General features: G+C 37.7%; 1 protein-coding gene across 2 annotated transcripts in view; it reads left to right on the forward strand.

The window, feature by feature from the left end:
- LOC118824322 (unconventional myosin-XVIIIb-like) overlaps positions 1-15944 on the forward strand; it is a 66750-nt gene that overhangs the window by 26548 nt on the left and 24258 nt on the right. For both annotated transcript variants that reach the window (XM_036594383.1, XM_036594382.1), the window contains exons 19-31: positions 258-441; positions 929-1079; positions 1331-1440; positions 1617-1682; positions 1775-1903; positions 3227-3370; positions 5757-5846; positions 6181-6300; positions 7815-7920; positions 8729-8853; positions 11576-11730; positions 11963-12086; positions 14411-14611. In XM_036594383.1, coding sequence (XP_036450276.1) covers positions 258-441; positions 929-1079; positions 1331-1440; positions 1617-1682; positions 1775-1903; positions 3227-3370; positions 5757-5846; positions 6181-6300; positions 7815-7920; positions 8729-8853; positions 11576-11730; positions 11963-12086; positions 14411-14611 — 1705 coding nt within the window. The remainder of the gene's footprint in view (positions 1-257; positions 442-928; positions 1080-1330; positions 1441-1616; positions 1683-1774; positions 1904-3226; positions 3371-5756; positions 5847-6180; positions 6301-7814; positions 7921-8728; positions 8854-11575; positions 11731-11962; positions 12087-14410; positions 14612-15944) is intronic.

Below are 15944 nucleotides of genomic sequence, written 5' to 3' on the forward strand. Positions count from 1 at the left end.
CATACATTTTTGTTAAATTATCTGCCTACAGATTGGATCATTTTTGTAATACGAATGCTTTAGGGCATTCTCAGTAATGTTAGAACTACAGATCTACAGATTTGTTCATCATTCTGGATATATCTAGTATCTCAGAAGTTGCACTTTACTTCATATTAGAGTAATTTATACAGGTATCTGCAACAAATATGCTTTATATTCTCTCTCTCTCTCTCTCTCTCTCTCTCTTTCTCTTTCTCTCTCTCTCTCACATTCAGTGGTGTGGTGAAGGCTTTGTTTGCTCCACGGGCCTCAGTTCCCCCTCTTTGTCGTGGTCTAGGGGGTGTTGAGGGGGGCTCTCAGCGTTCTCTGGAGCGGAGTGGGACAGTGCGGAAGACGCTCAGTGGGGGCATGGCTGCTCTCAGGAGACACTCGCACTGCATTGCCGTTAAACTGCAGGCGGTGAGGACCGCACTAAACCACCCCCAGACAAACCATCTACCATGTAGTTCTGCTGGATGCATATGACATCTCTGTTTAGCCATTGCTAAAGCAGCAGTGAAAATGGCCATCTGTGTTGTATCAGTTTTATGAGCTACATTATTCTATTCCTCACTCTGTCTCTCTCTCTCACTTATACCCTTATTTTCTCTCTCTCCCTCTCACTCTCTCCTTTTCTTCCACACTCTAACCCTTCATCTCATTCTTGCTCTCTCACTGTCCTCATTCTCTCTTTCTCCTATTCTCTAACCTCTGTCTCTCCTGTTCTGTTTCCTTGCCTTTTTTGCTGTCTTCCTCTCTCTCTCTTTTCATATCTCTCTCATTTTCTCTTTCTCGTCCTCATTCTTTTTCCCCACTCTCTCTCCCTCTCTCTGTATCTCTCTCTCTGTCTCTGTCCCTGACGCTCATTTCCACTCTCTATCTCTCTACTTTCTCTCTCTCTTTACAGGATGCTCTGGTGAATCTGATTCGCCGAGCCCAGCCCGTTTTTCTGCAGTGTCTCAGTGCTAAAGCAGATGGCAGTAGCTTTGATGTTCCCGCGCTGCGCGTCCAGCTGCACTCTACCCACCTGCTGCCCGCTCTGCAGCTGTACCGCACAGGTCTTGCACTCATTTGCACGCTTGCACGCATTTGTCAGGGCACGGGGTCATAAATATGTACAAAATGTATTATAATATATATCTTATATAAGCTTAACCCTAACCTTAACATCAGGAACCAAAAAGAAAGAGATGGCTACAGCACCATCTATTATGATGAACTGGACAGTCAAGCTACAATATCCATAATCCTTAGCACTGATGTTTATTAGTGGCTGCTGTGCTTTGTTCTGCACTCAACCCTTTCTTAGGCTACCCGGAGCATATGACTCTGAGTGATTTCCGCTGCCGCTACCAGGCCCTGTCTCCTCCTGTGATGAAGCGCTACGGCTCTGTTTTCATCACGCCAGATGAGAGAAAGGTTCACGCACCAACTTTCTTTCCATCAGTGCCATTTAATGACATGTCGAAAAGAGATGTTACTTAAGTTGCTTTTTTGTCAACCTGTGTTCAGAAACAGGTTATTGATTTGCCCTTCATTGATGTGAAAGTTACCGGCACAAAAGAGAACTCAATTCAATTATCTCTTGCTTTCAGGCAGTGGAGGAATTATTGATTGAACTGGATCTGGACAAGAAGAGCATTGTTTTGGGTGCAAGCAGGGTGAGAGTCTACATTAACACAAAAGGCCTTGTCAGGGTGTGTGGCGGTCATTCCTTGATGTGTGTGATCATGGTTGTGTGTTTGTGTGTTAGGTATTTATGAAACGTGGTGTGTTAAGGTCTCTGGACATGCAGAGAGATAGTTTGGTCAGTAGTTGGCTGGTGCAGATGCAGTCTGCGTGTTTGGGGCACCTGGGCCGTCAGAGGTATCGCCGCATGAAGGTGAGAGGACTCCAATGTTTTTGAACCTAACCTCCGTCTCTGCAATAATATTTCCAAATTATAATACTTATAATTTATAATTTATAATACTTATAATACAAACAATAATATGTATTGTTTTCTATTGTGTGTACAGACTCAACTTTCCTTTAAGCAGTAACTGTTACTATGGATCATTTTACCAAATTGGTTTAAAGTCCAAAACACATTTCCGTTGGTAGTGACTGTTTTGGTAGTGATTGTTTCAGTAGTGACCATTTTAGCTATTTTCAGCCTATATTTCAGACTATCTAACTGCTAACCATGTGGCCATGAGGGACAAGCATGCAGTCTGACTTCCTGCTCCAAAATGCAGGAGGTGTTTTCATGTCACTGGATAAAATAAAGTTCTGTCTAGGGACTAAAACATTTTGTTTTGGTAGTGACATGAAAATAAGGAGCAACATTTTTTTAACTAATGATAATTCTAAATCTTTCAACTTCACTTTAAAAGAAAAAAAAATAAAAAATACAAAAAAATACATATAAAATTAGCATTTGGGACGGCCACCTCCCAAGAGAAAGTACCCAGAAATGATCATTTTTGTATATATTAGGCTTATTGCTATCTCTCTTAATCCTTTAGGTTTAAATAGATCATAACATAATCATTGTAAATATATAAGGTCTGAATACTACTGTAGGACCGCAGTTTGAAATGGTAGAATGGGCCATATAGGTTGTGAATTATTATCGTCATATTGGCCTTTGCAAAACTGACACTGAGGCAGGAAACTGTAATATGCAAATAAACCCTCAAGCAATTTACTTATTATTTTTATTGCGTGTTATGAACATTCTGACCCATCTCAGATGTTCCAAACAACTTTGTGTGTTTTGCTGAATCAAGGCATTCGCATGATCCAACAAACGTAATTTTGGTCAAAATAATGCAGTCTTTAAAGATGTGAAAGTCTCACCAGTGTGTTTTGATCTACTGCAAGGCATATCACAATTGCAGTACATAGCAAAGCCTAGCTTTGTTCATGATACTTGAAAACCATTTTAGTCCTTTTGCACAACATGAATTTTAAGAATGCTACTGACAGGTATCCACCGTTTCCTGAATGGAGCTGTGCTCGTGATTAAGCTGCTTTATGCCAGCTCTCTTAGGCCACTATGCCAATGCTCTAGGTTGTCAAAATGTAAATCTCTTTTGTTACGTATATCTTTCATGATAAGATGAGAGGCACAGTTAGGAATGTTGATTTAAGATAGATCTGCGTGTTCCCTGTGTTTGCCGTAATCAGCCTAAATAGCTGTGTTTGGCTGTTCTGAGATCAGGTACAGCAGATGGCGGTGAGCTGTATCCAGAGAAACCTGCGTGCTCTGACCACAGTGGCCAGCTGGAGCTGGTGGAAACTACTGTGCAAAGTGCGTCCTCTACTGGACATCAACAGGGATGACCACAGGCTCCGGGCCAAAGAGGTACTCAACCATTTCCATGTAATTTATTTATTTATTTATTTATCTAATCTATTAAAGCAATAAGCCACAAGAGGTTTTGCATGTTACCACAGGTTAGAGACATTGTTAGAAGCAAAATAAAACCCCCTCATATTGACAAAATGCAGTACTATGAAATATTTTTTATTTATTTATTTATTTAAATAAATATTTAATATTCAACAGTGTATTACACAGAAGTCGTAACAACTATATATTTGTAAGTATTTAGTGTGTCCCTCCTTTGCCTTTAGTTTTTCAAAGATATCGGTACGAATTTCTTTTCACACTTCCAAAGTTCAGTCTTAAAAGTTGGTTGCATTTTGTATTTCTCACACTCCAAGTAATCTAAACACATTCAATGGTGTTGAGGTCTGGTCCATTGTTCTTCTTCTTTTTTTCTCTTTCCTTTTCTCAGTAACAGCTACTTGACGGCCACACAGCTATTCAGATAGTGTAGTAGTGTTGAGTTGTCTTCTCACACTGGAAACATGGACAGAATAACCTGATGTTTCAAGTTGTTAGGAGTCTAATTTTCTCTATATCTTTTAAAAATGTAGTAAACTCCAGTTTTGGAAACTTTTCCCTTATTTTCCTTTGACTGTGTCCTTCCTTATGCAAGTGGTTTATTTTACATCTAACATCCACAGAAATATCACCTGAAAAATGAAGAACTTGTATTTAATGGGCATTTTGGCTGAAAATGAATGAATATAGTCATGTGAGGAAGTAAGTATACCCCATGAATAGTTCAGACTTTTTTGACATATTTGGAGATACAGACATCAAGTCTTCATTTGAACAGTGTTGATCAAGAAAAGTGATAAAATTAAATAAATCACACTTAGAATTAACATTTTGTCACCTTTTATATAATCGAAACGAACAATAATGCAGTTTTCTTACGTGGAAAAAGTAAGCACACCCCGTATATCACTACTTCAGAAGTGTCAAATTGAAATCAGTTGCTAATGATTAGAACACTGACAGAGAATATCTTGGAGGAATTTGTCTTATTTAAATCCCAGATATCTGGTCTGGATTGCTCTTTGTTATTGGTTTGTGTGGTATCATTATGCCTAAATCAAGAGAGCTCTCTGAAGCCTTCAGAAAGAAAGCTGTGGATGCCTATGAGTTCTGGTTTACGAAGATATCCAAAATATTGGAAATCAATTATTCCACTGTCTGGAAGATCTTCTCCCGCCCCAGGAAATTTTACCCAAAAAGAAACTGTAAGAGGCTAAAAGAAGTCTCTAGGAGCCACAAAATTTAATCACAGGATCTGCAGGTAGCTCTTGCTACTGTTGATGTAAAAGTGCATGCATCTACCATTATAAAAAGACTGCAAAAATTTGACCTACATGGGAAGTGCACCAAGAGGAAGCCTTTGCTGTCTAAAAAACATTGGGGCAAGTTTAAAGTTTGCTAGTGAATATCTAGGCAAGGACTAGGGCTTCTATAACAATGTGCTGTGGACAAATGAATCAAAGGTAGCGTTGTTTGACCAGAGGACCAGAAGCATGTTTAGTAAAAACAGCATTCGATCAGAAGAACCACATACCAAATTTAAAGCATGGAGGTGGATTTGTTATGGTTTGTTGGTTAGTTATGTTACAAAATTCTCTTTAATACTAGTAAGTACTTGAGGAAAAAAAAAGTTGAAGCTAAAAAAGTGGAACTTCCAACAGGATAATGATCCCAAACATACAAGTAAATCCATCAAGGACTGGCTCAAAAGGAAGAAAGGGAGGGTCTAGTCAAAGCCCAGATCTGAATTCCATTGAAATTCTGTGGTGGTATTTGAAATGGGATGTACATGCAAGAAACCCCTCAAACATTGCACAGTTGAAGGAATTCTGCATAAAGAAATGGGTAAAAATTTCTCCAAGTAGATGTCAGAAACTGGTAGACAGTTATAGGAAATGCCTACATAAAGTTTTTCCTGCCAAAGGGAGCAATACCAGTTACTAAAGCCAGGGATGTACTTACTTTTTCAACAGATAAAAATGACATCTCGGTTAATCAATTATTGCAAAGTGAAATTTCTATTGTTTTTTGGTCTATTACATAACATTTATCTATACATACCGTTAACTGAAGATCAAATACTGATATGTTCATATATGTCAATAAAAGAGAAACATTTCATGGGGTGTACTTACCTACATGACTATATATGAAGGGTGCTCTCTGACTTTTGCACAGTAATATATATTGGGTATTTTGCAATGTTTTTAACATGTCTCAGCCAATCATATTTTAGAACTGAAATGATCCATTTTTTATTTTGCCATCCTAAGCTGCTCATTAGAATTGATAAGCCTTAAAAAGGGTAAAATTGTTCAAGTTGAGTGTAATGTGTTTGCAGGATGAGATCACTGCCCTCAGGAGACGTCTGGAGAAGTCTGAGAAAGAGCGGAATGAATTGAGACAGACTGTGGACAACCTGGAGACCAAGGTTCGTTTGGGTGTGTGTGTATGTTTGTGTGTGGTGGCAGTATCATTGTAACCCAACCTTTCTGGCTTTTAAATGGCAGAAATCTCCATTAGATATCTGTGTTGGACTCTGTCTTTTACATGACTGATGAAATCCTTTTAAATGAATCTCATCAAAAAAAGCCGCATTAACATAAGCTCAGATAAACTCATAAAGCTGTAATCCTGCTTATATCAGCACTGCTGATGAATGGACGGTCCTCAACTTGTGACAGTGATGAATTGCAGTAATGGAAAATGCTAATGTGCTGTGTGTGTGTGTGTGTGTGTGTGTGTGTGTGTGTGTGTGTGTGTAGGTAACGGCTGTGGTGTCTGAGCTGAGTGATGAGAGATTTCGTGGAGAGGCCATGAGCCAGGCTTTAGACACCGAGAGAACAGAGAGACTTCGGCTCACCAAGGAAAACAAGGAGTTACAGGTACCGCATCTGAAAACATCTTCTATTAACATACCCTCTCTACCCTCTCTCTTTTATCAACAACTTCAGGCTCTTTAAAATTAACAGCCAAGAATGCTAACATGGCTGTCAAAGAACGAAAGTTAGCCAGGACCATTTAGCATATATCCCATTTGCATAATGAAGCCTGTACCTTCTGGCTGTACTTCAGTATTACCAATGTTGGCATATTCCTCTAAAGGGAAAGTTGTGAAAAGATATGCTTGAAGTCTTGAGTTATTACTTTCGTTATGCTGCTTTATTCAAATAAAATTACATAATCCAATTGCATAGTTGTAATTACATATCCAATTGCATAGTTAGTTTTGCAACAAATTGCATTTGCATGAGCTTTAGAAGAAGTACATGTTAACAAATGACAAAACCAAGTGTTTCATTTTCCACCTAACACAACCATAAATTTTTATCAAATTCAAATTATAACAAAACACTACTGTTACTATTATGTGGTATAAATCAAAACTTTCAAACCTGTATTTCCTGACAGAATATCTCTGCTTGTTTCAGTTAGCTACAGGTGTTGTAAGCAATAATTAAAGCAGCACTATGTAAGATTATTCATGTGTGTATAACTCGAGACTTCAAAAACAGGTAATGACTGCTGTAAAGCTTTGTTCATAGGACTTTCTACAAGTACAACAAACAAACCACAACTTGTGCAAAATGCAGCAGCAAGAATACTAACACAGACTAGAAAACAACACCATATTATACCAGTTTTAGCATACTTAACTGCCTGCCTGTTTCCTGCAGAATCAACTTTAAAAATTTACTACTTTTTAAATTTCTTAGTGGTTTAGCACCTTCATACATTTTTCAGTGCTTTTATAGATTATTTTAATTAATTGTGTTTTAAGGTCATTCAGTGCAAGCCATCTCCATATTCCATGTATGAAACTTAAAAAGAGTGGAGAGGCAGGGTTTTGTTTTTATGCACCAAAGATCTGGAACACATTACCAATAAACAATTGTCAGGCCCTTCTATCGATGTTTTTTAAAAAACTGTCAAAACATATGTCTTTACTTTTGTGTTTAACTAGTTTTTTAAAATGTTTCTCTTGTTTTTACTGGAATATTACTTTAACTTTCTTGTTAGTTGTATTTTTATTTATACTTTTATCTTGTGTATTTTAAGTTTAGTTTTAATTATTATTAATATATCCCATTTTCTGCTGTTGCTTTTATTTGTTGCATTTTTATTATTATTTGTTTTTTTATTATATTTTTCTGTTCGTCCTCTATTGTTTTTACGTACTGGAAAGCACTTTGGGCATTATTATTATTATTGTTTTTATTATTATTATTACTATTATTTGTGGTGTGTGATACAGGAACTTTGTAAAGCACTTTGAGCTGCATTTTCAGTGTATGAAAGGTGCTATATAGATCAAGATTATTATTATTATTATTAGTAGTAGTAGTAATAGTAGTAGTAGTAGTATTAGTATTATTTTAATTTGTGGTGTGTGATACAGGCACGTTTGGATCAGAGTAAGGTCTCTCTGGAAGCTCTAGAGAAGCAGTTAGAAGAGGAAAAGCAGAGGACAAAGAGCAAAGAGGCTTTGACTGGAGTGGCCACAGGTAATACTGCCTTAGAATGCTGCCATTCAAAGAAATGTAATGACTGTCTTGGTCAGTAAGAATTTACTTTAGATTTTTTTTTTATCATTGAACTGCTCCATTTTAAAGAAAACAGTTTAAACTGCAGGAACATTTGGCTAGATAGCAAGAGACCTTTGAAACTGGTTTACTCAGTTTCACTGTTGGCTAAAGAAATTCTGGATGTGTTCAGAATGATGAACAAAGCTGGAGATCATTTCATAATGAGTGAGAAACCTGTAGAACATTGAGAATTAATTTCTGAAAAAATAATGTCCAGAACACCTCATTTTTGAAGAGCGATCGTGATTGAATTGTGAGGCAGAAAAGAAATTACTGTAGATAAATTAAATGTTATTTATTATTTAGCAATTTCTTAATGTTCCCAAAAAAACACAAAATATTGAATAAACATTTTAAAATACATTCTGAAGCATACTCTAAATGGATCTCATTCTTTTGATGGGCTTCATGCTGCTTAACACAAAATATTGTTTAGTCTTGTTCATTCAGTGAAAGAACAAATTCATAAACTTTAGACATTGGACATAATGTTTTGTATCAGAATTGGAGGGAATCCATGATACATAGGTGAACTGGAAAAAGTATAAAAGCCAAATAATGGTCCTTGCCTCTTAGACCTGTTCATAGATTTGGAATTTGTATACTGAGGATTACAGGTATTGTAATACAAAGGCTAAACTGTTTTGGGATTATTTGTCTCATATTTGTGTGTGAACCCAAATAATGTGTTTAATATAGGTGTATATGTGTTTATGTGTGTGTTCAGAGAGCGAGATGCACCTGCAATTGGAGTGTGCGCAGACGGAGGTGGAGTTTCTGCGCAGACGTCTGCGTCAAACCGAGGAGAGGCTGGTGACCGAGAAAGGGGCACGAGAACTTTTAGACAACAAGGTATTTAAAAGCACACACTTGGGAGTCCAAGAGAGCACAATTGGCCTCGCTCTCTCTGGGTGGGTACGATGGCCCCTCCTTCTCCCCCCATCACTAGTCAGCGCAGGCGTCTGTTAGTTGACGTAACAGATCTGGCGGTTGGCGCTCTCCTCCGAGCGCGTTCAGCTGTCCAGTGACGTTGCGTGAGCGGCGGTTCGAAAAGAAGTGGTGGCTGGTTTCACAGGTCTCGGAGGAAGCCTGTGCTAGCCATCGCCCTCCTAGCGTTGATACTATTGTGTGACTGGGGGGAGTCCTAACTAGCGGGTGGATTTGGCGACCACTAAATTGGGGAAATAGTTGGGTTAAAATCCAAATATATATATATATATATATATATATATATATATATTAAAAAAAATAAACTGAACCATTCACTCTCTACACACAGCTACATTGCTGTTCCTCATGCATACTTTATGCCAGATTTTTTATCCAAAATGCTGTATATCCATTTGTAAGTATTACTGGTAAAATGGTGAAAGGAATAATAGCTGCCATTATAAGGGAAAACATGTTCCTATTTGTCTAATAAATGTGGTATTAATCATAATGTAGCACTGATATTTCAGTAACACCTGCTACATAACATCGATAAAACCATGACATTAAAATGTCTTGAGTTGTAATGATAGATTTTGTTTAGTAATATAACTGTGTCATATTACAATTGCTGATAATTGTTATGAAAGATGTCCTAATCTTTGCTGTCATGAATGATGCCTTTTATTGTAATTAACAGTAATGGTAACATGACAGTGTTATTCAACCCCATTTTGAAAAAAGTTGGGATGCTGTGCAAATGTAAATAAAAACAAAATGCAGTGATGTCCAAATAATTTAACCCTTATATTTAATTGAAAATACTGTTTTTTGTTTTTTGAAAAATATATACCCATTTTGAATTTGACGCCAACAACACCTTCCAAAAAAGTGGGGAGAGGGTCACCACTCTGTGAAAGACTGCACAATCAAATAGTGCAACAATTCAAGAATAACATTTCTCAGCATAAAACAGCAAAGAACTTTTCATCATCTATGGTACATAATACCATTAAAAGATTCAGAGAATCTGGACAAGGCAAAAAAACTGTATTTGCTGGCCATGATCTTTGGGCCCTCAGACGGCACTACTTTAAAAACAGACATGATTCTGTAGTGGAAATCACTGCATGGGCTCAGAAACATTTCTCTAAACCACTGTCTATGAAAACAGTTTGTCACTGCATCCACAAATGCAAGTTAAAACTCTAAAACACAAAGAAGAAACCATGCATAAACAGGATCCAGGAATGCCGCCACCTTCTCTGGGCCTGAGCTCATCTAAGATGGACTGAGGTGAAGTGGAAAAGTGTCCTGTGGTCCGACAAAAATCGATATTTGAAATTCTTTTTGGAAATCATGGACACTCTGTCCTCTGGGCTAAAGACCACTCAGCTTATTATCAGTGCAGAGTTCAAAAGCCAGTATTCATGATGGCATAGGTGTGCATTAATGCACATGGCAGGGGTGACTGGCACATCTGTGAAGGCACCATAAATGCTGAGCGATATATACAGGTTTTGGCAACATATGCTGCCATCTAGATGATGTCTTTTTCAGGGAAGGCCTTGCTTATTTCAGCAAGACAATGCCAAACCACTTTCTGCATGTATTACAGCAGCATTGCTCCAATTTAAAGCAATAGAGAGTCCGGGCGCTAAACTGGCCTGCCTGTAGTCCAGACCTGTCACCCACTGAAAACATTTGTTGCATTGTGAAATGAAAAATATGACAAAGGAGACACAGAACTGTTGAGCAGCTGAAATCCTATATCAAACAAGAATGGGAAAACATTTAACTTTCAAAACTACAGCAATTGGTCTTCTCAATTCCCAAATGCTTACAGAGTGTTGTTAAAAGAAGAGGTGATGAAATACAGTGGTAAACATGCCCCAGTCCCAACTTTTTTGGAACGTGTTTTTGGTATCAAATTCAAAATGGGCATATATTTTTCAAAAAACAATAAAGATTTCTCAATGTTTTTCAAATATCAATGTTTGATATGTTGTTTTCCTTTAAAATATGGTTTACATGATTTGCATATCATTGCATTCTATTTTTATTTACATTCTGCACAGCGTCCCAACTTTTTTGGAAATGGGGTTGTATTACTGGACTAAATCTGTCATGACAACTCACAACAGCACATGCCATCTATCAATATATATTTTTTTTATTTTTTTTTAAACAAACAATACTTCATATCTGTTAAATTCCCTTTAGTTTTTTCTTAACCATAACACTTACTCTAACCCTAACCCTAACTGTTCTGTTGTGTGTATGTTAAGCCTATTTAATTATGATTAAATAGCCATTATAGTTGTGCTTGATGTCTCACTCCTCTTGTCCATGATATCTTTTTTCCATGTGGTATTAACCTTTCCAGTAAACTCAGTTAAGCCTGACTATCACCTCACTTCACTAAGCATACTACCTCAAGAATCTTTGCTATACATTGTGCATCGATTGTTACATGTTCTGCATGTTCTCTGTTCTTTTTTCTTGTTGATTTCACACTTATACCAGGAAAAATGAACATTTTATGGAGAAAAAAATTCTGATTCCTTATCTAGTGCTACCTGTGGGTGGCGCCTTAACACTGTACTGTCTTTTTGAGAGTCTCTCTCTCGCTCCCTTGCTGCAGGTCCTGGAGCTGCAGGCCCAGCTGGACCAGTCCAAGCGCTCTGTGACCGAGTTGAAGCGCCACTGCAGACATGTGACCTCTGACCTGCAAGATGCCCGCGTGCTGACCGACAGCCTGCAGGCTCGCGCCCACGAGCTGGACAGGAAGCAGAGGAGGTCTGTTGCTTCACCTTAACCGAAATGTCACATTAGCATAGAAGTGATTACCATTCATTATGGCACTCCTCTAATATACATTTGCCCCTTTCTCCTTCTCCTGTGTGTGGATGGCTGTGTGTGTGTGTGTGTGTGTGTGTGTGTGTGTGTGTGTGTGTGTATGTGGATCTGTACATCTGCACGGGTGCATGTGTTTATGCATGCATGCATGCGCGTTTGTGTGTGTATACAGATTTGACAGCGAGCTGACCCATGCTCTAGAGGAGGCAGAAAGCGAGAGAGAGCAGAAGGAAAAGGCCGTTCAGGAGTGCACGGCTCTGGGGGGCGAGATTTTCTCTCTGCGCCGCATGCTGAAGGTAATGGCTCAGGGTCACGACTCAGCCATATGTGATAACACCCATGTACTTGCTGTGTCCTTTGTTTGCAAAATGTGGCCAGAAGAGAAATATTTGATTCACCATTAAAGATTTAAACAGTAGAACATGAGATGGAATTTGTTATCACCAGTAACATCACGGCTTGGTGGCTGACACAAGTCGTTATAACACATAACCTCCAGAACAGGCCCATGTACAGATATTTTGGGAGACAAGGGAAAAAAGGGCACGCTGAAATTTTATGGAATGCACTTATCCACAAACATAATTATGTTTCATAGGAAGGACAATGTTGGAGTAGAAGTCCATTACAAATTACTAATTACTTCTGTCAAACTGCAATGGTGTTACTTAATACTTTCCAGAAAGAGCAGTCACACTTCTCATTACTTGAGTTCTGCATTACTTTGTAAAACCCACACAAATCTGTACAAACTGGAAAGTATAAAGGAAAACCTAGTAGTCCTTTCAGTACTTTATTTAGAAAAAACAACCAGTCACTTAAACATAGTTCAAGTAAAAGTAAAAGTAGTAAAAGTTCAGTCAATTCTGAATTATGAAACTAGCCTCTAGAAATGGTCCATAATCAGCTGCCTTGAAATAAACCTTAATAAATTAACTGGAAAGCTCACAATCAAAGCTGGCCTGTTTCGGTGACTCAGGAGCATGGAGATTTTTATCCATCAGTTTCATATGAGCATGTTTGGATGCTTCAACAGATTGTGTGCCAAGTTTACTGCAACGGTCATATTCACAATCAAAACATAGTCAGCTGTCACAGGTAGCACATGGCAATTTTATAGGATAGGCACGAATAATCTGATTTATCTATAGAAAATTTTAAGTAATTAATATTGTTCATTTGAAAACATGTGTAATGCAAGTAAAAAAATTCTCATGAAGTCAGTAACTGTAATGTGATTACAAAAATGTAAACTGTTTACATTTTTTCATTACAGAAAAAAGACATCCCTAATTAAATTGTAAAATGATGGCTAAAGTACATGCTGAAAAAAGGTCATTTTGTGTATTTAATGAATTATAAATAGTCCAATAACCAAAAATAATCATTTAAACAGACCTGTTAAACTTAGTCAAATTCACTGAAAAGACTGTGTAAGGATTGTGTAAGGATCTCCCCCTCTCTCTCTCTCTGTCACACACACACACACACACACACACACACACATACACACTCACAGCCCCATTGGTTGGAATGCATTCCTTGACTGCATTCGAAAGATCCTACAAAATAAAAAAAGCCCTCAGTAACATAACAGCTGAGACATATGAGACATGGCTTATAACTCACACTGTAATAAATGTTCAGTCAGTTCAACCTAAAAAACAACTACATGTGGTAACAAGCAATTTAATAATATTATTCATCTCAAATAAATACATTTATTGAAACAAAGCATACTCTAAATCAGTGGTGCTGTGTAGCTCTTCTGCAGCACTTCTGCTGCTTTTTTTTTGCCTCTAATCATCCGCAATCTAGCTGATTAATCTCCTGAATGAATCTCCTATTATAGTGGTTTCCATAATTGTTTTCCATGCAAGTTCTTTCGTTCAAATGATGCACACAAAGCTACTTTAGCGCCAATATCGGCATCAAGTATATCAATCTAGAGATAAGTACAAAATGAACTGAACTCTTTTCCAACAGGCCTGTTTGATCAGTGAAGCATTCAAGAAGTGAACACTAAATATATGAAATTTCCCAAAAAAAAGATAATGGAAGTCTAGAAAAATGACATGTCAATATATATACAGACAATTAGCCACAGAGTTGAAAGATCATAACAACAAGAATATTCAAAATACATACAGCAATAATAATCCTGTAATGTATAGCATACAATAATACAAGCCTTTTGGGCATACTCACCAAAACTGATCTTTATCCTACTTCAACTTAAACTGTGTCTGCTTAACATGTAATCTTTCAACATGAGTTCTCACAAATAGATTTAAAGTTAGCACCTCAACTGTATAATCAGGCAATGTTATGTTAGCCACGTTGACTAAACCTGATGCCTGACGCTTGTTTTAAAGCAGTGTGTTAATTTTGCCTGGCAGTGGCCCCTTGATTATCATGATTTTTTCTTCTTTCTTGCTCATGTTAAGGTGAGTCTACAGGTTATAGTATAGAGGCTATTGTAGTATGTCACACAAAAATTGCCCTTTTAAAGAGAGAATAACTGCACATCAAGAATAAAGATAAGCATGCACACACAGTATCTTATGAAATTAGCATTTTAGCATTGTGTGAAGCATGGACTAAATGTGTGTATGTACAGGAGAGTCAGGAGGAGGTGGCCCACCTGCAGCAGCAGAAGGAGGAGCTGTGTGCACAGATTCGCGATCTGAGTGTGCCTCTGAACCTCAGCTCTGACTCAGTTCCTGAGCTGAAGAAGCAGCTGCGTGAGCTTGAAAGCAGGGAGAGGGAACGGACCCAGGAGATTGCTAAAATGACAGCCAAAATCCAGCAGCAGGAACAGGTAGAGCTGCTGAACCCCAGCTATAAAAGTATTAATAGCTGAATACCGAATACAAAGTCCTGTTATGTATTCCATCAAAATACATAAAAAGTCACTTATTAAGAATGCATTTAGCGTACATCATAAAGTCTTAGAAGAGGGCATTCACCTGACACTCTATTGGTCATGAGCACATTATGAGCAATGTTTGTCATGTTTATTAATGTAACATATGCTTAGGGTCCTGTGTCACCCTTTACAAAATGCATATCTTGGAAATGGAAGTATACTGGGTAAGCGTAGCTGTTGAATGAATCTTTCAGGGTTGTAGTTGATAGCACCGCCTAGCCTACCAGGGTCTGGTAAAGGACTAAGTAGGCGAGCATTACAGCTGTTTGTCAGTGAGTGCTTTTGCATACACTTAATAATCTGATAATACAGAAAATATAATTTTGTCAGTAGTTTGATAATGGGAAAACTTCGGGTCTAACTGAGTAAGGCAGCATTCGGATTTCTGCTTTGCACCCTGCCAAGAAGCTCACACAATAAGATGTTAAGTAAATGTAGCATAAAACTCATCATCATTTAAACAAAAAAAAAAAAGCTGGAACATGTGTGTTGGAGCAAGAAATTGTTGAATTTGCAGTGTTGTGGGTCGAGGAATATTATGTAGCTTTGGCATAACGTACGAGTGGAAAAGACTTTTCTTGTTTCTACTTACAGAATCCCTCTGTGTCAGTCATTGAAATAGACTCTTTATTTCAGAACACCAGTTTACAGAATGCCACTGTTCCAAATCACTGTCTTCACAATAATACAGTAAATTAGACATCTAATCAGTTTAGTTCCATTATCAGCACTCAACAGTACAATGTCATGTTGAGGCAGTTCACGCGAAGTGGCTTTGTGTTAGAAGCCTTGTTATTCCAAATCAGTTGACCAATAGAGAGTGCAGGTGAATGCCCTTTTTAAGCCCTGCCCCCTGTAAAAAATATGCCAAAACATCAAAATGAGTGAAAATTTGAATGTCATTTTATTTAAAACTTTTAGCACAAAATTACTTCCATACATTTACATACTGTAACAACATGACATAAATAACTCTAGATTTCTAAATGTTAACCTCAACTTTAAAGAGAGGTAGAGAATTTTTCCACCTCTTTCTCTTTCGTGGATAAATGACAAAAACGGCTGCTTACATTAATAAGCCATTCTGCTGAATTGCAGGCAAGCTCTATAGCGTCCTGCAGTGTGAGTCTGATAACAAATCTAAAAACAGCAACAATAAGTAGAGCTTTATGCTGCGCCTTGACACTTAATTGAGTTACTAAGCTAAAAGGCTTTGGAGATGGGT

This window comes from Colossoma macropomum, unplaced genomic scaffold (assembly GCF_904425465.1).
Source record: "Colossoma macropomum unplaced genomic scaffold, Colossoma_macropomum, whole genome shotgun sequence".
Lineage (NCBI taxonomy): Eukaryota > Metazoa > Chordata > Actinopteri > Characiformes > Serrasalmidae > Colossoma > Colossoma macropomum.